This window comes from Chroicocephalus ridibundus, chromosome 8 (assembly GCF_963924245.1).
Source record: "Chroicocephalus ridibundus chromosome 8, bChrRid1.1, whole genome shotgun sequence".
In the NCBI taxonomy this organism is placed as follows: Eukaryota; Metazoa; Chordata; class Aves; order Charadriiformes; family Laridae; genus Chroicocephalus; species Chroicocephalus ridibundus.
This window is the reverse complement of record NC_086291.1, coordinates 39298681-39324337: the sequence shown is the minus strand read 5'-3', so window position 1 is coordinate 39324337 and position 25657 is coordinate 39298681. Positions and strand designations below refer to the sequence as shown.

Below are 25657 nucleotides of genomic sequence, written 5' to 3'. Positions count from 1 at the left end.
ATACAATACAGGCCGGGAGTTGCTCAGACACTACATTGGCACAGCTGTATTAAAAACCAGGGGAAGAGGCTTTTATCATATTACACCATTTTCTTTATTTAAACAGCCTGATGCTAAAGGCTTAGGTGATGGCTTTCCTGACAAGAAATTGTGAATTCAAATTACCAAAGGACTCCAGGAAGTGGAGAGAAAACAACTGTAACTTCCAAAGATTTCTGGGGTTTCTTGTATGACAAACAGACCAAAAGAAAACAGTTTATTTAGCTGAGAAAAACAGCTGGATATAATTGCTACTTTTAAACACATCAGGGTGTGGGATAAACACACAGAAGACAATTTAACCTGACTGACAAATGTGGCATATGAGCATCTGGGTATAAAATACTTAGGAATAAATCCAGAGAGAAAATTAAATGGAAGCTTTTAACTATCATATTGCTGATGTCCAGAAACGGCCTTCCAAAAGCTCCGTAGACTAAGATGGGACTTGACTGTGCATGAAAGAGTTTCTATGATGTGGATGAATGCAACTGCAGGGGACTGAACTCAATAACCTATTCCCATCCTGTATATTTGTGAAATTATTCATGTCACCAACGTTTTAAAAATTTGTTGCCCAGAAAACTGCTAACACGTAGTCAGCCTTGTCTCACTCACGTAACTTTCTAAGCAAGGCTACCTCAAATTCTGTCCTTATGAAGCCGATCACCCCTCAGTCTCCCGGCCTCTTCCTTTAATACAAGCACCGGCAAGTCAATTCATCAAATCATAGGTTCCATACCTATGCTGACATTCCTCATCTCCTGCGTGACCTGGACTTCCATGTTCCGGCTGTTCCGCTTTTCTCGTGCCCTCTTATTGCTCTTGGTCGTGCCATTGTATTCGCTGATGGGCTGGATGCTCTCATTCAAGGGTGTGACGGCAGCAGAGGGCACAGATGACGTGGGGGTGTTGGACTTGGTTCCAGTGGTGCTTGGTGTGGCAGCTGCTGAGGACTGCCCAGATTCGGACATTTCATCTTGGGGGCACTACAGCAATTGCAGGGTGGGGGAAGGACAAAAAGGGAAAAGCACAGCTATACATTTAAATGAATCTCCCATTTGCTGGCATATGGCTGCCTTAAAGCTTTATGGAGAATGAGTATTGCTCGCTGTACCAGCTACACGTCCAGCGCTTGCCGGTGACACCAGGCACTGCAACCACAATGAAGCAGTGAGTTCTCGTGCTGAACTCAGCAAGCAAATCCCACCTGTGAAAGGACTGATATCCTTCCTCCTTTACTACCAAACATTGCTTTTCACAAGTCACATCAGTACATGATCTCTTCATCATGCATCTCAGGGAAAGTGGCCTTATCATAAGTGAAAAGCACCTGCAGCTCACACTGACTACAGTGGAAGCTGAAGGGCTTTGGCACTTGCGGTAAGCCAGGCCAGTGTTTCCCAAGACCAAAAGACAACACGGATATTGCTTGGAAAGGATCTGAAGTGGTCTCTTAGAGGTCTTGGATGACGTCATTACTGTAAGCCACCAACACAACCTGGATGAGAGAACAGCAAAGTGGTTTTGACACCAAAGTGCAGAAGCAAAGCGACTACCAAGCTGGGATGGTCTGACTTTGCTAGCGCAGGAGACCTATGTCCCCATACCACCTTATGTAGAAGCTAGCCAGGCATGGATCCAACTTGACAACACAGTAGAAACAGGTGAGGTCTCCCCACTTCCAAATGACAGGATGACAAGACCCAAGAATTCAAAAATTAGCAGCTGACACATTAACGTAGGACATGGATTCCCAGTGTGAAATGCACACAAATGACTCTCAGTTTTACAGACTTACAGACATTACAGCCCCATTTCTTGTAATACCACCTCTTGAAAAACATGGAAGGCTTTCAAGGCTCTGTCAGGATTTTATACTCTAACCCTGTTTGTCAATTAAAACAGCACTGCTTCACAGTCAGCCCAATTCACATCTTGACCGATACTGTGATCACTCCCAGACCCAAATGAGACCTCCCCACATTCTTCGTGGCAGCCCACTCTAATTACTGTCTGCAGGGAGATGGCAAAATTGATGTTGAGGGTTATATGTGATAATGAGTTGCAATTGGGTGCAGTGACATTCTGCATCTGCACATCCAGATCCAGCTTTAATCTTTACCCCTTGCCTCTCCCCTCCTGGGCAAATACTAGAAAGATCCTGATTCTGCTCTGAGGCTGCTCTGAGCCTCCCAGCCTTGGAGCTGTGACGCTGTTTCACTTCACTAATTTTTAAGTGTCGTTGTTCTAATAATAACTTCCTAACATGACAAAAAAAAAATTCCAAATGGGATGAGAGAGAAGACTGAAAAAAAAAAAATGGTGACTTAACCCTTTGCAGCCTTTTTCTTTTTTAAATCTGGAATCTTATTAAGATCTTCCTTTAATTAGACTGGCCTCTATATGCTTATCTTAAAACACCCGGCTGTACATTGCACTGTCAAAGTCAAAGGTCGTACATTGCATCTGTGCATTTATATTGGAAATCAAGATTTTTTAAAACCGTGTTACCATTAAATGCGATCCATATTTTGTATATAGTTTCTGCACTGTCAGTCCAAACAGCACCCACGTTCCCACATGGACGTTCTACTCGTCTCCCCGCATATTTACTCATTTTAGCATCAGGACTGAGACGGAGACTTTTCACTTAGGTTGATAAATGTGAAAACCACACTTCCCACCTCTACTTCACATTCCTGTTTCAAGGAGCTACTTTTTGCTAATACATAAAGAAAAAAAAAAGCAAACCAGGTTTTTGAGAACAAATATGATCCAGTAAGCCTTCAACTGCAGTTTGCCTGCTGTGCTTCCTAATGTACAAAGGGACAAAAAGTATCAAGGGCAAAGTGCAACCGTAAAACCTCTTTCTCCAAACAAAACTTTGGTTTGATGAAAGGATTCAGAGATGTTCTTGTCCCCACTGTAAGTCTATAAGCATAACCAAAGTCCGTGAGCATCTTAACACTGTAAAAGAGACACCGAGGTGGGTCCAGACGTCATTCCTTGTTCTTAGGAACTAGACGTCATTCAGAAAACCTGCATCATCGGGTCTATAGGGCGATATTTGTATCAGAGATATCCTGTAACTTCTTGTTTATTGACATAATCTGCCCCTCACTCAGAACACATCAGTGAGTAATGACCCTGCTCTTTCACTTAGTCTCTGGTTATACATCTGAGTTTTATATTTACCTAGAAAACGTACTTTATCAACCTACCAGCCCGCATTGGAGAAATTCCTCCCAGATGTTAATACTACTAAGGCGTTCCTCCTCAGAGTCCAGAAGCTCTATCAATCTCTGCTGGTACCTTCCTTCTGTTGTCCCGAGTGCTCCGTTAATGCTAAGTATACCACTAAGTGCACAGCTCTCCTCTGCAGCGTAGGAGGCATTCTCCATAACCCATAGCTCACCCAAAGAATACTCTCCACAACCACCACTTACCTACAGCCATACCTGTCAACCTCCTAAACATCAAATGTGTAGTAGTGACCTCCAAAATGCATTGCAAAGGCCCAACATTCATAGCAGTCATATGTCACCATGAGAAGCCCAACTGTATGGTTATAACACTGAAAGCATAGTACATAAAAACAAAAATGTTAAGGACTTTCATCTCCAAAATATTGTATAAAATAAATGTACAACTGAACGTAAAAATAAAATAATATAATGACAGCAACTAAACCAGAAAACAGTAATAACAAGTATAAAAGGACACTTAAAATATAACTGCAGCATGGCCCCATGAAGAAGGAAAACTAGTCAGAAGAGTCAGGATATACGTACTGGGAAGGCGAGGTGTGTGTGTGCAGTTGATGTCAGTGAAATATCAGAGCTGCTAAAGAGGCAAGAAGTGCATGAGCAGTACTGCTGAGATTTCAGTCATGCAAAATATTTAAGAAATAGCATTCCAGTCAGAGAGCGTGCAAGAAGCTTGCAGGAGGAAAACTTTCATTCCAACTTGCAAATCTAGTCAGTCAATCACAGCCTTTAATTTTTCATAGGTTTGGTCTTTAAGTCTTAGGAAATCCTCTGTAACACGTTACCCCATCCAAGTCTTCCACAACCCAAGCTACCCAACTCCACCCTACCAGCTAGCCTCCTTAAACCCACCATCCCACTTCTGAGTTTCCCTAATGAGCACCAACACAAATCCCGGCACTACCCACCAGATACGTCTGGAGTAGCACAGTACTACTTCTGCACAAAGCTTTCTTGTAACCAGAAATGGATTTTTTTGCCCGACACCGCCACCATCACCAGTCAGTAACCATCCATCACCTGAACTTGGACATAAAGCTTCTAATTTATCTAGGTTCCTCTTGCATCCTCCTGCGCTGCAGACGCTGGGTTATCAGTGAGAGCCACTCAACTTCTTTCGGAAGTTCTGCAATGGTACCGCTTCAAGAATTATGCCTTATCGGGTCTGTGGAAGATGGATCTACCTCCAACGTCCTCCCAGCTCTTCTCTAAAAACGAACCCCTGCCACACACACCTGACTGCTAGAGAGCTTGAGGGCACATTGACACCATAGTGTGCAGCACTGCCTGGAGATCCCAGGGAATAAACTGGTTCCAGAACCAGAAGCGGGCTGGTCTCTGCATTTTGGTTGCTGTCTGTGTCCTTGCAGCAGTGTTGTATTGGCACAGCACTAGTCTGGAAAAACACATCTTTATTTCCACCATCTTTAATTACATTTTTGCACTGTGGCATTGCTATTCCCTAACTCCAGGCAAAGCTCTCCAGAAATGACTGTCGGACCTGACTGGCATTCTGCAAGTTGCTACCTCTCCCAAACTTCTGTGCTTCCATTGTTCCAAGAACAGTCTCCATCCTATCTAAAGATCTTGGGTTTGGATTTCCAACTCTCGTGATAGCAGAGGGTTGATGAAGTGCTAAGGTCTGTGCTGTGCCAGGCCTGGCTACTTTACAAAGTTAGTGTTAAAAAACAGATGTTGCTTCTTTGTTTTCTGCATAGATTTTTAATTTCTCTAAATTTCTTGTGCTACGCACCAAGGAGGCCACTCCTGCAGAGTCCCTCAGGCCACAGTACCATTAATGTAATCTGGAGACAACACAGAATGGGTATAACAAGAAGTTGGGTTTTTTCTTTCTTTGCTTCTTTTCCTTCTCTTTGCCTTTACTACCTCAATGTATTTTACAGGATTAGTGATTTACAACTTCTCAAAAGGAGACCAGTCCTTAGCTGTGACATATGAAACACCTGATGTTCCACAAATTCCAGGCAGAGAGAAAGTAAAGTTTATCAGACACTTCTAGAGCAGACCAGAAGTTCTGTGAGATACTGGTGGACATACCATCGGCCATGCTGGGCAGATGCACCAGGCTGGCTCTCAGGCCTGTCACCACAAATTTGTGGAACATCACTCAAAGAGAGGAATTTAGTGGGATCCTGAGCACAAAGACTTTGAGAAGTCTTCAGGTACAGCACATGGGAAACTTGGGTCACCATGTGTAGTTTAAACTGTACATAACTGCAGCGAGACATCAGGGTCTTTGGGCTCAGGCCAGTCTCCGAAAGGCAGAGCAGAGCACCACAAGCAACAGGCAGAACCACGCAGCTGCTTCAGTGCAGTTGCAATGCTGTGAGGTTTTTCGCAAGCCCCAGTGCAGAAGGCAGCACATTGAAGGTGACAAGTATTGAAGTAGACAATGCAAGTCTGGAGCAATGACTAGACATATGAGGAACTGAAGACCTTTAAGCACAGTGCAAGACTTGGGCATCTAGAGAGGATTAGGAGCCCTTTTTACTGAAGACAGGAAGGCCAGAGCAGCAATCAGTCAAAAAGGACAAACACTGGAGAGCAAGCGCAATCCAACGCCTGGTCCCAGCAGAGGTGCAAAACCACTGCTCTTATGAAGGGGGAGAGAGGGGACAGGTTCCACCATTTCTCCCAAATAAGCTATAAAAGGTGAAGGATTTATCTTCCCTAAATCCCTAATGGCCTCCCCATGCATTCCTCTCAACTTGGGGCCAGCCAAATAAAGGAGATTATCACCGAGACAAGAAGCGTGAGGAGCTGTGTCAAACCCCTCCTGCGCCATACGCCAGATCTGCAAAAGAATATCCTCCCACCTACGGCACAGCTACCAAGGGAGCAGATGCACAGCAGGGAGAGGCTGCAAAGGGTTATGGACACAGATTGGTCTCCATCTTAATGAAAACGCAGGATGTTATTGACAGTGGGAGAGTGGGAAACCCTTGCTCCGTGATGATCTATAAAACCTTGTAGCTGGAGTTGGACTGCAGCTGGCCGAGGTCACTCAGGTGCCAGTGGTCCAGTGTTGGGACGATCTTGGCCCCTATCTGCCCACGTACCATGCCATCCGCGAGGGGGAAGACATTCAGAGAGTTAGGACGTTCCTTCCTGCTAAACAGAGAAACAGAGAGAGAAGGGAAACCAATCCGTTAGCCGTTTACAAGGTTCTTACAGAAAAGAAACAGCACGCTAGACTATGTGAAATATTAAGTCACTAGAAATTGAATTGCACTCCTTCCCCTCACGTAGCAGCTGTATGAACTCCCGCACTTCCACGGTGTTGTCTACGGACCCATGATGTCTACTACTAGAGCCATACCTCTTCCTGGGGAGGCTCTAAGAGGGAGGATGGGGTCAAGCGATCACAACAGGCACGACTGACTTCTCCATCAGTATTTGGGGGGAATGCAAAAGTGCAGGGAATCATCAGCCAATTTAAGTCAGTGTATCTTCTGAGAAACAAAGGCACTACTGTGGGAAGACGAGCCACAGCAAACAACTCTCACAGCAAAAACCCAAAGCTCCCATAAATTCTAGAGACGTCATCACTGGGTCGGAAAAGAGGCTTATAAGTAAGAGTCATCTACATGGCACTTCTGTACATTCCACCCCAAATTTGGTTAGCTCCAACAGCAGAAATCAGAGGTTTTTGGATCATTTCCAGTACTAAACAAGAAAAAGAATACTTGTAACTCTCTGATCCCCTCTCTCCATATTACAACGCACACAAAATTCAGAAATTAAACAAAGGTATAAATGAATGCATCATTCGTATTGGTGAAAAAAAATGTAATTACAGACATCTGCCATCTTATTTCTGGCAATTGCAGGTGACTAGCTAGCTGTGGGTTTGATTCTGAATATAAAAGCTGGCACAGGTTTTGAGACCAAGTTCCAGTGGGAGAAAATCTAGAGCAAGCGGCGGAGGTGGAAAAGGCTGCAGTGGCATGCTGAAACTGGCAACTGCTTCCTGCTAAAGAAGCAAGCCTGCAGGGCTTCTGAAGGGCTTGCACACACATCCATTTAGGGGATAACCTCAGCAGCCCCCACCAGCTGGACTCCAGTGGCCCTGCAGAGACAAACCGAGCTGATCCTCTTGTGACAGGCACTCACGAAGGGCTTCCATGATGGTACTTCACCTACTGCTATGTGGGGTTTCCGCTTATTGGTGTGGGGAGCGATGAAATCCACCCTTCTGTACACCAGTATTTAATAACAGTAGACCTTCATGTGCCTTTTTTTAATGATTGCCAGCACTGGTCTGATGACCAGGCTAGGCAACCATCACAATCACCTCCTCCGTGATCGTGGGTGAAATGACTACAGCAGGACCCGAGGCCCCCCGGGAGGTATGCAAACACACTAACGCAGGAGGTGGCACACGAAGCAGCTCATTTATGGAAGAAGGAGGTGGAGTTGTTTACCATGTTTATGGAGAGACCCAAAATGCCCAACCTTCCCATTCTCAGCACTGCGCAGCCAACACAGCGTGCCGCACCGCTGCATCAGTGCCTTCTGCTGAGGAATAATCATGTGTGATGGCCTGTCTTGGGAGAGGCAGAAGGGGTAGAAAGGTGTTTCCAGTGTGGCCCAGCAAGGAGATTTGGGATGCACTTTTCCTAAGAATCTGCAGTAAAATTCTCTCCTGAAGTTCCCGAAGACTCATATGTGGAAGTTTCACTGACAAATCCTCTTACAAAGGCAGCAGGTAACTGGATTTTAGAGGAAAATAGATCATTGACACAACCTGATTAACCCGACTTCCTTTTCTAGAGAAGACGCAATTATCTTTCAATGGATTCAAAACCAGATTCATATATAATAGGGATTATCAGTTTCCTTGTAGCCTTTCCACTCTAAAGGCATCTTTGGTGCTTGTTACTTTAAAATATTAACAATCACTGACAGTTTATAGAAAACTTCCACGGCTGTTTGCCTAAATACTCATTTATGACCTCTATGCTGCCATTTACGCCTGCTCCTAAGAGGTCATGATGCCAGAGTACATTTACCTCTCTTCATCCTACTGCTATCATCCAAGACCATGAAGGTTTCTAACAGCCATGTTTTAAGTTTCTAAATAACATACCAGGGAAATTTTTCCCCTAATGTGAAACCTTCATCCTGGCACTGTACTGGCCACATCCTGGCCACAAAAAGTACAGTTGGTTATGTATAAGAGATTGTGAAGAGATTCAAAACTAGATGTTAGAACTTTATGCCACAAAGATGAAAAATTACGACTTTTACAGTTAAACAAATAACTCAAGAGTCCCAAACAGTCTGCCTTTAGAAGAATCATTCTTTTCAGGGAGGGGGGCGGGAAAATTAGGCCATTTTTTGAGCTGCTTTAACCATTAGTTTGGTATCTTTCCTCTTCTTCAGGTTAGAATGATGGTCTTAAGGAAATCATCCTTCACAGGTGTATGTAGCTGGAGCAATTTTCCTATAACTGAAACACTCCTTGCAAAACAAGTGGTGCAGTCAGAACATCTAACAACATGCCAAAATATAAACGCTTTTGTGACTATGCTGGGATGGCCTGACGGAACTCACTGGCCACACTGAGAAATATGAGCCATCCCAAACACATGCTGATAGACATTAAATTTTACTTCCTCTTTAGGTAATCTCTATCAGATTTCTTTTCAGAACTCATAGGTTATTTCTATGCTCATATACCAACATACGCACATTTAAAACGCAAGGAGATACTGCACACCGCTGAATGTACAGGGAACGTATGAACTTCACAGCCCCTGCTGAACAGAGAACAGAGGTACAAAGTACCCGGAGCATCAGAAGCTGTAGGATCTTCAGGAAAGGATTGTAACGTAGACTGTTAGGGAATCTCCTTGCTGAGCTTCTTTGGAAACACCTTCCAGACTCTTCTGAACCTCTCAGGGAAGGGGAAAGAGCAAACGCCATGCAAGAGCTAACTTCAGCTTTGCCGTCCTGGGCTGAGCACCAGTCTTTGAAGAGGAGGGTCTACATTTTGAGTGCTGGAGTAACCTTCATATACCCAATTCTTTCTTTCACTTGGTTAGTTCTACCTTGCGTTACAAGGTAAACGGTAAACTCCTCAATAAAGGTTTCCAGGGGCCAAAACCTGGGATCAGGATGCTCTACAAGTACCACCCTAAAGCTTACAAAACATAACAAAACTACGATTTGTTTGCCAGCATTTAAGAACTGCTCTCTTCCGCAGGCTCCAGGCATAGAACTCACTGCCCAGCCCAAAGTCAGAAGTGCCTTTGAAGAGCTGCCAACAGTGACATGCATTTTCTGCCCCACTCAGAAAATATGCATGCCTTGTCCTCCACAGTAAAATAAGGGAGAAAAGACAACTTTTTAAAACATTCTGGGACGTAAAGTGTAAACGTCCAATCACAGATCCTGGTTTGGGACGTAATTTCTGCTTTTGAGTACACAAGCTGGTTCTTCATGTGTTCTCCCAGCAGCCTGGTGGCCCCCTCCGCCTCACCCGAATGCGCAACTCTAACGCGGGTGCCAGGAGACAAGGAGGGCAGACATGCTAGTAGAGTACATTCCCAGCATCACACTGTTGCCACCCAACAGCAACCTCCAAAACTAGGATTAACAAAGTTAAGATGCAGCAATAGGATTTACCTTTTCCTCCATGACTGGCGATGACTGCAGTGACAAACATAACAGCCAAAACAGAGCAGAAACCGCACAAAAAGCGAGACAAAAAAACAACCATTAGAGAGCAAAGTCATGCAAACATGCAGCTCTACAACAGATAGGGGGTACGCATGCACTGTAATCCACACCAGGTGGAAGCGTGCACTGTACCCATTCCCCCTCTTGGATGGCGGTCGATACACCCCCCACACACACCCCAACAGTTCTTGCACAAACTCCTCCCAAGTGACAGGCAAACCTCCTCCTTGTACTTATGGTCTTATGCAAATACGTGCCCCTGTGCAGTCTGACACACCCCAGCACATCCACAGATGAAAATAAATAAATGCACTCAAATTTGTGTGACAGGCCGTGAGAAAATATGCCTGTGTCCCCTCCCCCATACCCCGGTGCACACCAGTGCACCAAGATACACAAGCGCTGGTGTTCACCCCCACCCAGCTGTGCGGAGACACGAAAACGCACGTCTGTCCCAAGGGCTTGTGCACAAGCATATACAAACACAGAGCTACACACACACGCACACACGCAAACAGCGCAAAGCTTGAAATGAAGGAGAAAGTCCCGTTTCCCACTGGTGGTTCCTACAAATTCAGATCGTACCCCATCAGGGGCTTTCGTACACATCCAGCGTTTCTCTTTTTTTTTTTTTATCTCCAAGGAGACTAGCAATATGCCACACTTAAAAGGGTCAAGGACTAATTTCTCTAATATGGAGAGGCAAATTCTTCATGAAAATTTTGCCCTTCGTGCCAGAGAATGGCAGTCCTGCAGACATAACCGTTAACACTCTTCACTGTGCATCTTTTTCACAGAGCGATAACATAAAACCACAGTTAATCTTAGCTTACTTGAAAGTGAGGGAAGGAAAAGCTCATTAAAATCAATTTCTACCATGCAGTCCAAGTCCAATTTGGCAGGTGCATATATGAAGCACCCTACGAAAGAGGGAGGCCCTAAGCATGCTTTTGCCTTATGGTACTTTTATATTTTACTGTATAAGTCCTTCCACAGATATATTCTTATTTATACAAGGCTAAGAGGGAAGAGAAGCCAGCCTAGCACACTTATCCCATTTCAGCTGTAACACTAGGATCAGACCATGTTCTGGGACCTCACTGTGGACTTCCAGACTGCGAGGGGGAGAGGAGAAGGAGAAAAACAGCCTGATAAGGGAGATTTTACGAATGGAAGAACAGCTACAAACTACGGGTTCTTTTACACCTTATCTTCTCTTCCTTTCTGCGTTCCTCATTCCTGTCTCTTTTGCCCGGGAAGGCTGCCATCCATCTTTTGATTTATTTTTTTTCCCCCCAATAGATTTTTATATTTTACACAATCCAATTGCAGCCAGACTACAAACACTGTATTCTGCAATTATTTTTATTCTGCTCATCCACTCACTGTTGTGAGACTGATTTACTGTTTTGCAGATAAAAGAGCACAGAGTTAACTCCCTCAACAGAACCCGCTCAACAACTACAACAGCCTTTAGTTACTCCTCTCTAGAAGAAATACTGTATGGTGTTCTTTTCGGAAAGGACTATTTGACTATCAGAAGAGGAAAGGCAAATAGTCCCCCTTCATTCACATATAGTTATGTCTTTCCTTCCTTTATGTAAGGCTGTGGTAGCCTTAAAATGAGAGTATAAAAATCTTATCAACTGATTCAGAATAAAGGATCTTTCTTTGAGACACCAGTAGCTTCCAGCTGCAAGTTATTCTTGTAGCCAAGGCTACCGAAGTATCTTCAGTTATTATGAGAGGTAATGAAATAGCAAATAGGCAGTATTGGAAAAAATTCTCCACCGAGAGGGTGCTCAAGCACTGGAACAAGCTCCCCAGGGAAGTGGTCATGCCTCTGAGCCTGTCGGTGTTCAAGAAGCGCTTGGACAACGCTCTAGATATACGGTTTAACTTTGAGGTTGCCCTGTGTGCGGTTGGGAGTTGGACTCGACTCGACAATCCCCATGGGCCCCCTTCCAGATGAGGATATTGTAGGACTCTAAGGCTACAGGGAATCTGGCAGGAATCCCAGGGTAGTTACCAAAGTTTATGAAGATTCACATCTTTTTACTACTCCCTTTCCATCCTTCAAGCCTCTTCCATTGACAAGGTGGGGTTGGGTTTCTTTTTCTCTCCCTTTTTCTGTTTTACAACACCCAGTCAAAACTTTGGCAATTTGAATTCAGACTCTTCCAGAGCAGTCCAGTACAGCACCAGGGAGCCACAGCAGACAGACAGTATTATGTGTCCTATGCCAAGACCTGAAATTTCCTTTCTGTCACAATTTTTGTGCTTCAAATTCGTTCTAAGACTACAAAAGACTTCTTCCACGTACTGAACTTATTTCCTACCACTGCCTTCTCTAAGCAAAGGCTGGTTCTTACTGGTTTGGTGCTCCAAAAACAGGGTCGGGAGGAGAGAAAAGAACCAAATTTCTTGGGTGTAAGTACATCTATTGGATGACTGACTTACAGAAAGCTTCCCTTGAAGGAACAGGGCAAAAAAAAAATCCTGTAACGGCTAACACATTTAATGGCTACGGTTTTGCTGGCTATCACGCATACAAACACATACACACACAAGCAAACACTTCATTTGACACCTCCATCCATTTTATGGATAGACATTCTACATGCTACCTGAGGATACAAATGTATTTTTCCAGAGGCCCCCTATCAATAGCAGCGTGACAAAGCCTAAGCTTTGTAACAGAACACAAAGGTCCTCGTTGTCAAGCCTTAGAAAATGTACCCACAGCTCACCCACAACCCATTACAAAAAAGCTTCAACTACAATCCATGCCACAGGGAAAGATCCTGCTTCTGGTTTCTCTCTCTCAAATACCCGTGCTCAGTTTGTAAGTTCCCACACAGCATATGTGACATGGAGAGACCCTGGCCCTACCTTCTCCCAGGCAGACTCCCCTCCGTTTGATTATTTGCCCCAACCTGCTGCATCTTGGACCGCTCAATGTGTTCCACGTAGGTCTGGATCATCTGTGAGGAGAGAAAAATCCATAAGCCAAACAGAGGAAAAGACTCAATTTCTGCTTTTGTTTGATCTTCTCCAGGATTCATTTCCAATTCCCTTTCTTTTTTTGTGCGTTCCCTTGTCTTTGCTCGTTTTCTAAGCTGATGATGTAAGTGAATGGACTAATCTGACAGAAAATCTGTCAGTAAATTGTGTCAGAAATTACTTAAATTCAATCTCATAACGTAAGAGTAATGAAAGATCATATCCAAGAATAACACGAAATGTCTCCTGGAGGCTCACTGGCAGTCGGAGATGAGGTAGTGTGGCACTGTTCACAGAATCACAGAACAGTTGAGGTTGGAAGGAGCTTCCTGGGGTCCATCGGGTCCAACGTCCCTGCTCAAACAGGGTTACCTAGAGTAGGTTGCCCAGGACCATGTCCAGGTGGCTTTTGAGTATCTCCAAGGATGGAGACTCCACCATGTCTCTAGGCAACTTGCGCCAGTGCTTGTCATCCTCACAGTAAAGAAGTTTTTACTCATGTTCAGAGGCAGCCTTCTGCGTTCCAGTTTGTGCCAGTTGCCTCTGGTCTTGTTACTGGGCACCTCTGAAAACAGTCTGGCTCCATCCTCTTTATACTCTCCATTCAGGTATTTCCGATATTCCCAAAGCTCAGAAGTTCTAGTCATCACTAGTATTGTAAAGCTGAATTCTTTGACATGACTTCACGTATAGGCTAAGAGTTTGTTTATTTCGAAATAATGAGATGACATCCTACCTCTGTGTGACGCTGATGTAGAGCATTATACTCTTTCTTCATTTCTGATTCACGTTCCTCCAGTCTTGAAACTACCAAGGGAAGATTCCAACCATCAGCTAACACACATCAGCTCTCAAAAGAAACTAGAAGTCTCAAAGCATATTTTTTTAGAAATTAAATTATATCTACCGAACAAAACAAACAGAAAAAGAATAATGCACATTGTGGGATCTGGTCTTCATTCCAAACTCAATTCATGGGTACTCCATGTTCCCGATACGAGCAGGACAAATAGGGCAATAAGAACACAGAAGCAGAGTTCTTCAGCAGTAGCCTGGTGCCCCCTAAGTGTCCTCGTTCGACAAGAATTTAAATTTTCCTCTGGGGTGGGTGCCTCTGGCTATTTGAGGAGCAGGAGTACTGGACAAAACACCAATGAATTCTGAGGGAAACCTCAGCCAACAAAACACGGCTGCATGTGTTAAGGAAGTATTTGTAAAAATAAATAAGTAAGTAAACAAACAAATAAATGTGTAAGTTTATATGAGAAAAAAAATGGGAGGTTCTATTCAGGGAAAAGAGAAACTGGAAAGCAGGTTCCAAAGCTTCACCAATGGCCCAAATCTTGCATCTGGAGAGACAGCATGCCCCACACAACAGAAGCAATGAAGTCTCTACTAAGTTAATGTGGATACACCCCATCCTTTAAAAGGGTCAGAATTTTATACCAAAGTAAGGCATAACCAGACATTTCAGGCTTTTTGTAAATTACATTAAAACAAACAAAAAAGTATGAAAAAAAATTTTTAAAGTAGCAGTATATGTGTGTGGAAGGCAAAGTGTATAATCATGGTGTACAACTTTGCTTACTCTGATCTGCATAGTTTTTGGTCTTCAGCTCCAGCTGTCGAGTCTGAAATTCAAGGTGTTCCACTTGGATTTGTAGTTCTTTCTTCTCCTGCTCCAGTGCATCTTCAAACTCTATAAACTTCTGAATAGGGAAGAAGCAGAGAAGGAGGCACGGATGAGCAATAAATGTAAAACGTGTTCGCCTTATATGACTTTTCCTCTCCTCACAAAGAAAGAAAAATTGAGAGAATATAAATTACAAAACAGGAAATAAGAATGTTTAAGAACTGTAATTACTACAATAGCATTTAATCAAGCTGAAGACTATTTTACATGAGAAAGTATTAGCTATGTTTGGCGTATAATTAATAGATAAACTATGGTCCAACATGAGTTATGTAAACCAGTGCAACTCTATCATCTTCAGCAACGTTGTTCTTCCTTATGCCAGGCTTAATTTTGATTCCCATTGATTTGATGTCAATGAAGACAAATTCTGTTTCTATGGTCACATACATATGACAAATACATATGTCGGAAACCTTCAGGCCAGTTCTTCTATTTGTGCCGTTTTAAAAAGCTTCCCCTGGAATTCATGCGGTGGGTAAGTTTTGGAAAAACACGCAAGTCTTGTGGAAAACATATCCACACCTCTGGGCAGCTGAGAGCAACCTCTGCACCCGGAGATGGTGACCTGCCCCGGCAGCAAACCCAAAAAGGGTTCTGTGGCACACGGGAGCCGAGGGAAGGAGGAGATTCTCGCAGCAGAATTTAACAAATCTACACCTAAAAAGAAAAAGCTCGGGTAGGTGTTCTCGGCAAAGAAGGGAGGGAGCCGATCGCTCTCATTAGCAACAACAAAGTGGCAGCTGTGCACATAGCAGCGGCGCCTCCTGCATGGAGCATTGGGCTGAAGAAAAGATTTTTACAGATATACTCATTTCACAATGAAAACACAACAGAAAAATACCTGATTTCAGGTTATTATTTCTGTAAAATGTCACTTTTAACCCAGGAGCTTTAGCCATGTGTTGCACTGGACACCAGCACATGCAGCAAAGAAAATTAAAATATGTGAAACACTCAATTTAGCTCCATTGGAGTGAATTACACATTACTCTTGGTAACAGCTGTAGTCACAGTTGCTTTCATTACATATTTAAACTAAGAACAGGGCCGCTGGAAAGCGAATAACACCTTCCAGTCTCTGAGTACACCTAAGCAAGGTCCTGTGCTATACGTGGTCACGACAGCTCTCCTGCACAAAACACTACTGCACACCCATAGGCAATAATGACCCACAATCCGTACTTCTGGACTCAGAAACTGAGCAGTTCTAACAACAGCTCTGACACAAACTCGTGGAAAAATCCGTGAGGCTCAGAAAACATTTGCTCTGTTAACCACATACATCCTCTCCGCAGCAAACCAGGCATAAAGCGCAGTCCCACCACGCTTCCAACGGCGTAGGGCGCTAAAGCTATCTCATTAGCTTCAGAACAATCCCGGCCCTACAAACCCAAAATTTCGAGTCTTGTTACATTACTCCTGAACAGCTACATCCAAGGAAGCTAAACCAGAGTTGTCTGCACCAAACAGCCGAGTAATTAAAACACAAACCCGTCAGCTGAGCGGCAAGAGCACGACTGGGGCTGGGAGCAGCCCTGGATTCAGAGCTGCAGAGGATGAGCGCAACCAGGAAATAAAGCCGAGGGCTTTAATCTACCTTTAAGATGTTTATGAACAAGAGGAGCCCGCAGGAGGTAACGCGAGGCTATGAGGAGCTCACGAGGATGCTCTGCTCCTGGCCCTGCCTCTCCTCTTCTCCGTCTGATCACAAAACGCTCCTTAGGTCGAGCTCTAACAGATTCCCCAGCACACACACATTCTCTGGCTGAAATTTCAAAAAGTATGGACACTGGAAAAGCAAAGCCTGCTCTCACCCTCCTCTGCACTCTGCACGGGGGAAAGGGTTGCTCTCTGCAAATAATGCCACCCAAGGGGGCATGGCAATTTTAATTAAACAAAGTCAAGCCTCATTGTACTCTAAAAGAGACAGACTCTACTGAAAATTATTTTTGGATAAGATTTCCAGGGAAATGAATGCATTTAAATGTGCAATAAGATTATTTTATGAAATTCTGCACGTAAAACAATACACACAGTATTTGACTGCATTCTCAGGATAAGCCCTGTGCACGTTTCCTATGACTTTTAGGAGAATAATTAGCAGTGACACCGGAGCCATCGTTGTGTTTGTGAACTGAATCTTCTCTCTGTAGACGACTGAAAGGCTACATCATTTATTATTCTTGCAGACTTTTAAAACTGTTCAGTAAATTCATCTGAACAATGAGTCAGTTTTCATTCCTACATACCTGTATTTATAGAAACAATCAAGAGCATTTTAGCCACGTCTCATTTTCCTGCACTCTGTGTTCCGCAGTGCCTTTAATCTTTAACTGGGCTTTTAACTTTCTTTTCCTTCCTGCCCGAATTTATTGCAAGAAGGGTTTTTTTTCCCCTTACGGTTGTTTTTCACCACTATTTTCTAGAAATACCAGAAATGCCAGTACCTTTCTTCTACTATAAAGGAGTCATCTCAGGCTAAACATTTACTTTTCAATTAAATTTTAAGACGGTACAACGTTTCAGACTTTTAAGTAAGCATTTTTTCTCTGAGATGTCAATTAAACATTGAAATCGCTCACAAATATCCAGCAATCTATTTTATGCATTTTGAGAAATTTATAAAGCAATTCACTTTGTAAATTTTCAGATTTATTCTTAAAACATTTTCCAGAACGGCAATGTAATTTCAGAATGTGTAAAAAGACAAAAGAAGAAAAAAAATCCTACCCGACCCAGCTACACTGAGCAACAGACCTAGAGAAGCAGCAGTTTAACTTGCTCCGCTTGGAGGACTGATGGAAGCCACGCCAACAAAAGAGCTATTTTCCTACTTATAATCTCCATCTCCTCGCAGGGTTTTGCTGGAACCACTCTGTGCTAAAGCTCTATTGATGAACCCTTTTAATTACAGCCAAGGGCTAAATCCCCATCACATCACACTGGCTCAGCTTTCACCACCCTCTTGGCTCAAGATGCCCTCCTGCTCCCAGTTCTCCATCCGAGAGCGTGCTGCCCAGGCCAGGCAGGGATGAGGTTTTTAGCAGGAATAAAAATGAATGGACTTCACGGAAAACAGTCGCAGACTTCTCGACAGTAAATTAGGAAGCAAAAGAAGGTACAAGCCCAATTTTATTCCCAGTATGTAGGTCATCTTTAATAGGATTGCTGGATTTGCTACTGCTGTTTTGGTTTAATTCAGAGGAAAGTGATTGAAAGATTAAGTCTTCTGCAAATACGGCTCAGTCATCTTATTCAGTCCTGTCTACTTTGCAACCTCAAAGTAATCAAAGAAACAGAAAACTAGAAATCAATTAACCATTTGGAGGAGAAAGAGACGTGGAGACAACAACATTAAAAATTAATATTACCCTAAGTATCTCGGTGAAGAGCAGCATTTCAGATAAAGGTATTGCAGTATATCCTGTCCCATCTGCCGGAGAGATCGAACAATGACATTTGCGCGCAGGGACCTAGGGGCTCTCTACTCTCCCTGCCCTGAAGCACCTTGTACCTGCTCCTGCATCAGAAGCCACCTCACCTGAGGTTCTCCCTGGGCATCAGAAGGTCCGAAGGGCTGAGAGCAGGACAAGTCCCAGATCCAGAGAGGAGTGAACAGCCACACCAGCAGGATGAGGAGGAGAGGTTTCGCTGCCAGGGCGGTCCCCGAGGAAGGCAGGCTCCTGACTGAGGAGCCAGCTTAGCACACACTGTCACTGCAGCTCACCCTTTGTGGTACGAGCGAGCTCTCATCAGGGTATTCAGGCAGGCTTTATTTTCTTGCCAATAAGCCAGCAGCAGACATTTCATACAGCATCTGGGGAAGACCCTTACTAGGCACTAAAAGCAGCGGAGACTGACATGGCCTTGCTCAGGAACCTGAGCACATCCACAAGCACAACAAAGCGGTGCCAGCAGTTTGGGGAAAACAGGCACTTCAGGCACATTTGTATTACTCTTGTGAGCAACAGCATCCATAGGCAGAGACAGCAGAGGCAGCACTTTCTCTACCACAGGATGCTGGGCAAGGTCCTCAAGCGGCGGCTCGTGGACCATGGCTCGTATGCGGCTGCGGAGGCCCGGCCGAGCAGCAGCGCCCGGGCTGGCCGCCGTCTCTCCCTGCCCTAACTCAACCTGCCAGGCACATCCCATACCGCATGGTGCTCTGCGCCGACCCTTCCCTTCCCATGCTGCTAACAAACTCATACCAGGGCAGGAGAAACAGCGAACACAAACTGAATAAAGTATTTTATTATTTTTTTTTAATTTTTTTATTAACCAGACTCACAGAGGCACAAAACCAAGCCCACGTTATTGAGTGAATGCAGCTCAGTACATAAACATCCATAGGCATTTCAAATTTCCCTTTTTTTTTTTTCCTGGGGACAGGGTACAATCCTGGCCCTACTGAAGCTGCAGGAATGTTCTCAGTAATTTGAACAGGACCAAGATTTCATCCCGACCTTTTAAACTTCCTAAAAATTAACAGGCAGAGGGGACGCTAACTTGAAAGTCACCTTCCCACCTGAACGTTTTCTGTCTGTAATATTTACAAAAAGCACCAAAACAGCTGTAATAGAAAAAGAATCCTTCCGGTTTACTCTTGTTTCTTCTGTTTCTCATCTAAGTTTGTGCACAGCCCATCCTATCTAAATCCTGCAGTTTGATGTGCAAAGATGAAGTTCCACATCTCTGTGGGTGCTAACTAAAATCAGCAAGCCTTCACAATGGAAAAGAATATTCACATGAATCAAATTCATACTTCTGGCCTCGGAAATAGTATAAATTCCAATGCCTTACTGAAAGCAGATATTACTCTTGCTTCATTATAAACTTAAGATTTAACAGGGTAAGAGTGAGCCAAAAGAAAAACCAACAAAAAAACCCAAACAAACCAAGCTCCAACAGCATAGCTTAAAATGCCCAGGGTACTAAGTTTAAAAACTGAAATGCAAATTTGCTGACTGCATTCTTTCACTTTAGTGCTGCCAAGAGGCAAAAAAAAAAAAAAAACCAAAACCCCAACCTACGGTGCTGGGAAAGAATCCCAGGCTCAACTCGCCGCTCTGGGCTGCCCTTGAAGGCAGGTGCTGCAACTGATTTTCTCTGATGTCTCTGCATGGAGCTCAATTCAGACCCACACCTCAGTGATTTCACAGCTCCCAGCTCCACCTTTATGGACACGTAACAAAAACATTTAGTAAACAGAAGTAAAAAGGACCAGATTAATTCCACTGATGGCTAAGAAAAAGTACTCTTTTTTTTTTTTTTTGATCCCACTATGACAAAGTGGATGGTGGACTGGAAGAAGAAACAGCCCACGCTCCCAGTAGTTCTTAATAGCGAGGCTGACACAGTGGTTAATATTTCTACTATTTTTTATTATTTTAACTAATTTTTCCAGAGCCCCTACACTTGCCTTCAAAGAATAATTTCTGAATATGAACAGTTACAGTTAAACAGTTAATAACCTCACTGATCTAAGAAAACGAGTATGAAACTGCTACATATAAAATTAGTCACATGGATGTTTTTCTGCTAGCCTCTATCCCCAGATTTCAAGCAGGATAACTGGTCTGTAACAACTCAGGATTATGACAAACAATGGCTCACACACTGGTCTTTACAGGAAAAATATCTAGCATAAAATCATCTTAAGGCAAGAGAATGAGCATTCCTCTGCAAAGCAGTGGCACGATGCAGATCGCTTGGCTTCCTGCGTTACTGCCTTTTGCAAAGGAAGAGGATGACTAAAAATAGTAGCATATAATCAGAAATCATCACATCACACCAGTGATAAACCAAGCAGAGAGCCAGAGATGCACATCTATGCAGAGATCTCACTACGTGGCCTTAATCTGTGGTGACTGGCAGTGTGTGCAATGGTGACGCGTGCCAAAGGCAGTGTGGGGGTCAGTCAGGCCGGGCCCCTCGCCCCCATGCTGGCAGGAGACAGTGGCAGTGCCCCGGGTATGAAGGCAGCCTGCATGAGGAAGCGAGGAATGCCCACCTGGCAGGGCATCCGCTGGTGAAGCGGGAAGGGCTCTTCCTCGCCGAGATCGCCGCAGCCGCAGGGAGCCCCCAGGCGAGGGGGCGGTGCTGGCTGGGGGTCACCGCACAGCTTCCCGGCAGCACCTCCTCGGGCTGGCAATTTAGGGAGTTGCGTGAACAGTATCTTGTCTTAGAAAGCCGTGACGAAGAAATAGATTGGCTCCTGGCTATTTAAATCTGAGCTGTTCAAAACCAAGTCTCCAGTCCCATGATGAGGCCTGCCGCTGATGAGTTTTACATGCTACTCAAGGTGAAGACTTCATTCCATGCTCTTAACAGGAGCCATTTCCCTCAACGGCAACTTTGGGAAGAGAGATTACTTCCTTACAAAGCACATGTCTACCAGGTAGTGTTTGACACTCAAATCATCAAGTCACACTTTCTTATTTGGAGCTCCTGCACAGGCAATAGCCACAGTGGGATACCAACAATGCCTGAGCTTCAGCAACAGACTGTTAAATTCAGAAAAAGGATCCTTAAATTAAGCCAGTTCTCAGAATTACGGTGGTCATCAGTGAAATGGTTCCTCGGGAAATAACTTCTATTTCAATGGTTGATATCAAGGTAATTCTGCTTCTCACTTTATAAGCCAGCCTGCATTGATGCAGCTACTTTTCAGAAGAGCACTAGAGAGCTGTGTAAAAATAAACAGTTAAAAATCTCAAACTATGAAAAGATGTTCATATTTTTATCCCTACAGGCATTTTATGTAAATTTTATATTCAGCAAAGCTGAAGTAGAAGGTTAAAGAATTGACTCTTGTCTACCTTACATCAACATTAACTTCCACTGCACGAAAACATTCCTTGTTTCTACCAAGAAGAGAGGCAGTGCAGACATATTTAGTGTTTCCCTTGTGACAACAAGGGTTTTTGCAAATATTTAAAGCTGCTCTCCCCCACTGGCCTCAACAGTTGAAACATACCCTCGCACAAATAGAAAAATACGGCCGCCAGCCCACACAGTGATCAAAGCATACCTGAGTTTCCAACGTGCTGTATCTAACATCACATGAATTTTAGAGATGCATTGGCTCCCTGAGAGCAGAGTTTCACTAACAGGTAAAAAGGGACTCCTTGCATTTCACCTGATAATCACTCATGTCCGCTCTCCAGTGCTTCCAGCTGACAGATCCACGGGTTTGAGGGTGACCCGAGCAATGCTCACCCTTTCTCCTGGAAAGCCCTTGCCTTCAGGAGACCCTTCTCCTGGTGACCCAGGTCAATCTCAGCCACAGCACCTAAAGAGTGAACCCCGGATCCCCTTGCAGTATGCTCCCCAATTTTCCCCCGGATGCTCCCCAGCAGTATCGATGTGCAGTGAAATCCCAATACATCTGCAATCACATAAAAGAGACCCCAAACAGCAACTGTGCCACAAGAAAACGTGCAATCAGTAAGTGTAAATTCTAATAATAGCCCACACCCTCTCCAGCTCAGAAGGATCTTAGTTACCACAAACAAGAAGTTCCTACCTCAAGTATTCATTTTATAAGACCTAGTTCAAAAGACCAACTGTAACACTCCCACAAGCGCGCTGACAAACAGCACACAGTCCACAAGCTGAGAAGACATTCAGCTGCAACTGTGAAATGAAGCAATCCACAATTTAAAACCCCTGACTACACCACACTTCTTAAAACTCACAGATAATTAATTGACCATCTCAAATTTCATGCTTGTTCAAAATCTCAACCTGTGCTTATCACGAAACTCAGCAAATCACAGCTGTGTTCTCCACTGTCTCTTGTTCTACTCTGCATGGGTTCCTCAGTTCTGGCGTGTTCGGTAATGATTGCATCAGTCACCGTTGCGATAGCTGTAACAAAAATTCTTACATTTTTATTGCAGAGCTTGGTCTGAAGCTCAAACCATATTCACAACACAACTTATGTTACACATCGGGCTTGGGCCAGGAGGTGTTTTATATTAGGAATGCATGATTGTATTAGTAATTCTATATTGAATACTTAAGATCCATTACAAGATGCCTACACATAAATATGTACTTAATATGGAAAAATAAGTATCAGCCTTCCTTGGCTGAGGTCTGCGACCGCAAATAAAGGTGACAATGAATAAGGCCATTTATTAGTAGAATGGCCAAAACATCCTAAAAGAGAAAAACTCCAACCTCCTCACCATTTTTTCTGACACATTATAATCCCATTTTAACTGTATTCTTAATTTACTTTTTAGAATTTATTAGTCCAGAAGGACACAGAGTACAGTTTTGTGATGGAAAGATGCTCCGAGCTGTGCCCTGCGTGTGAATCTTTGCTATCCTCTTCAAAGACAAATGCACTCCTGAAGGAACATTTCCATCTCCATAAAAGCATACAACCTTCTAGTGAACGAACATCTCCTTTACATCTGCAGAGCTTGGAGATAAAGATTTTTGTTCCCATTGCCAACTTCAATTAGTCAGAAAGACATCTTTTATCTGCGAGATACTCTATAGTCATAGATTGGTCGTTGAATGCCTTCCGTGAAAGAAATGTATTTTTGGTTGATTTATGCAAAGATTACCATCTACTACTTTCCTGTTCCAAGGGACCTGAGCCTTTTTTCAAAGGAAGATCCCTTTTCTCTTAAGATGCTCTCCGTGAAGTAGGCCTGGTGCTACAGCACAGCCAGGAGAGGTAGACGGGACCTTCCCACACCCTCGACCCTGCTCCAGCTCTGCCGGAGACACAGAGTTCGAGTTCGCGCATCCTGCCACTCACATCTCTCGGTGGGACTAACGACATGCTTGCTTGGGACAGCAGATGTGGTGGAGGAAAGGCGTGCACAAAGAAGGGATGGGCTGCCAGCAGAGTTCTTCTCAAAACCGCCTTGAGAACAGCCTTGTTTCGTATTTCTATCAGGAAGCATGGCCAACAAGGAAGGAGGAGCAACTGTGAAGATGACACAAGACCAGAAGGTGCCATCAGCACTAAAGAGAGCCAGACTATCACAGAGGAAGAACTGGATGACGCTGGAGACCAGAGCAATACTGGGACTGAACAGCACACGACTGCGAGGGCCTGCACACAGGGACAGCCATTTTTGCTGTGATGAGGAAGGTCAAGAGGAAGGAGCTGACGACAAAACGATTAGTTAACCAGGTCCCATGGTGATGTGCTCTGGGCCAGATACAACTGCAGCGTGAGGAGGGCAGAGAGGAGACAGACACGCTGCTGCCTCCTGCCGCTCCACGTCACACAGACTGCAAAGGAGTGCATGGACCATGCTAACAAAACTGGCAGCCCTCAGGTAAATCTTATTACTGGGACTTTGGAAAAGGCAATGTGACACTGGGACACTCCCAGGAGAGCATTCACGCCACCGTACAATGCACTGGTAAGATGTACCTGGAAAACCACCCATTACTCCTCCTACCTCTCAGGGGACCCAAGCATCGGATGCAGCCAAGTGTTACTCAAGGAAGAAGGGGATGAGGGAATCTGTAAAACAAGACCAGGCTGGCCAGGTGACACACAGGCACCTCCATGCTAGTGGGACATGCAGCACAGGCCAGCTCACCCGTCTTCTTCGGGGGGGGGGAACAGAAAGCTTGGCTCCAACACCTAGCAAACTAAGACCAAGATAGGACCAGCCCAGTTTCCATTAACACAGCAAAGACACAAATATTTGATAGAGGGAAAACTTACCAATAGTAAAGGACAACACTGGCACAAGAACAAACCAGTAAAACCAGGCCACAAAAAAAACCCCCAAAACAAAAAAAAAACCTCCTACTCCACTGCAATTTAGAACGTTACCTTTCAAAAAAGCAGAGGCAGGAGATTTAACTAATGGTTTTAAGACAAAAGCATGATATATTTATGAAAGGGATTATATAACTCCATTGCCTGCAATACCAAGGGACGGGACGTGCTGACTCAGGAAGTCCCTTCCAGTGTTACTGTCCTAAGTTTTTTAATTAAGAGTGGGTGTCTCTCTAAGAATGCTAGAGGTGAAACAGTTCCAGAGTTGGTGCAAAAATTACCATGCGGTAAGAAGTCTCTTGGGATCAAGTCCAGAGTAACTCAAACCAAGACAGTCCCCAGCACTATAACCAGACATACTATAGCTACAGACATACTTAATACCATCAGTACTTTATATTTGTGCGTGTGTATAGACATATAGCAATAGACCATTCAGTATTAAAACAAGAGGTTGAGTGGATGCTGAACACCCGTCATGTCATCACATGCTGCCTCCACACCCGGCTTTACTACGAAAGCTGGGCACTTGGACCGAGGCATTCTCAGTAAAATACTAGTTTAAGATAACCTTCCTTATTTCAAGAGTGTAGATGTTCATTTTCTCCCAAATCACAGAGATCATCATACCACAAGTGCACCCAACAACTGCTATCCAAACTCTTGCCTCCCTGTTTTTTCTTTCTTTCTTTCTAAATGTTTTCATGTATGACATTGTGTCATTGAAATCGGAGTTTTCTGCTTCCTGCACAGCTTAGCACAAGCCTCCACTCAGAGAGATAAAAGATACCAATGCACTGTTTTTAAACACTGAACAGAAACAGAGCATGGATAACAATGGATAATGAAACAAATATTAATGGAACAAAGACAGGGAAAAAAATAAAAATTACACAGCCTAGTAATGAAAACTTTTCTTCCTTTGTGAAGACTAAAATGTATGTATTTCTGTATCTGGAATTATGGCACAAATCAGGTGGCAATTCTCATCCAACTCAGGCTACACACTACAAAAGCCACCCAGCCGAAGGAACAAAAAGGAAAGAAAGCAGGGAGGTGAGACTAAGGTGGGTAAAATGTAGGCAGTGTTTCAAATAACTAGAATTACACAGATGCTGCAATTGCATTTAATGCTGGTACAAAAGGTGGCTGTCATGAAAAATTGTGTTAAATCACCTGAGAGGT

General features: G+C 43.9%; 1 protein-coding gene across 31 annotated transcripts in view; it reads right to left on the bottom strand.

Annotated features, from left to right (window-relative positions):
- The window catches only part of MAPK8IP3 (mitogen-activated protein kinase 8 interacting protein 3), a 75971-nt gene that overhangs the window by 37759 nt on the left and 12555 nt on the right, over positions 1-25657 (bottom strand). For 13 of the 31 annotated variants that reach the window (XM_063343529.1, XM_063343541.1, XM_063343531.1 and 10 more), the window contains exons 2-7: positions 14605-14725; positions 13753-13823; positions 12906-12997; positions 9960-9983; positions 6296-6440; positions 782-1028 (exon numbers count right to left, since the gene is read on the bottom strand). In XM_063343529.1, the coding sequence (XP_063199599.1) occupies positions 782-1028; positions 6296-6440; positions 9960-9983; positions 12906-12997; positions 13753-13823; positions 14605-14725 (700 nt within the window). Of the gene's footprint in view, positions 1-781; positions 1029-3488; positions 3607-6295; positions 6441-9959; positions 9984-12905; positions 12998-13752; positions 13824-14604; positions 14726-25657 lie in introns of those variants that run through there. The other 18 variants (XM_063343554.1, XM_063343557.1, XM_063343559.1 and 15 more) reach the window with 8 other exon arrangements.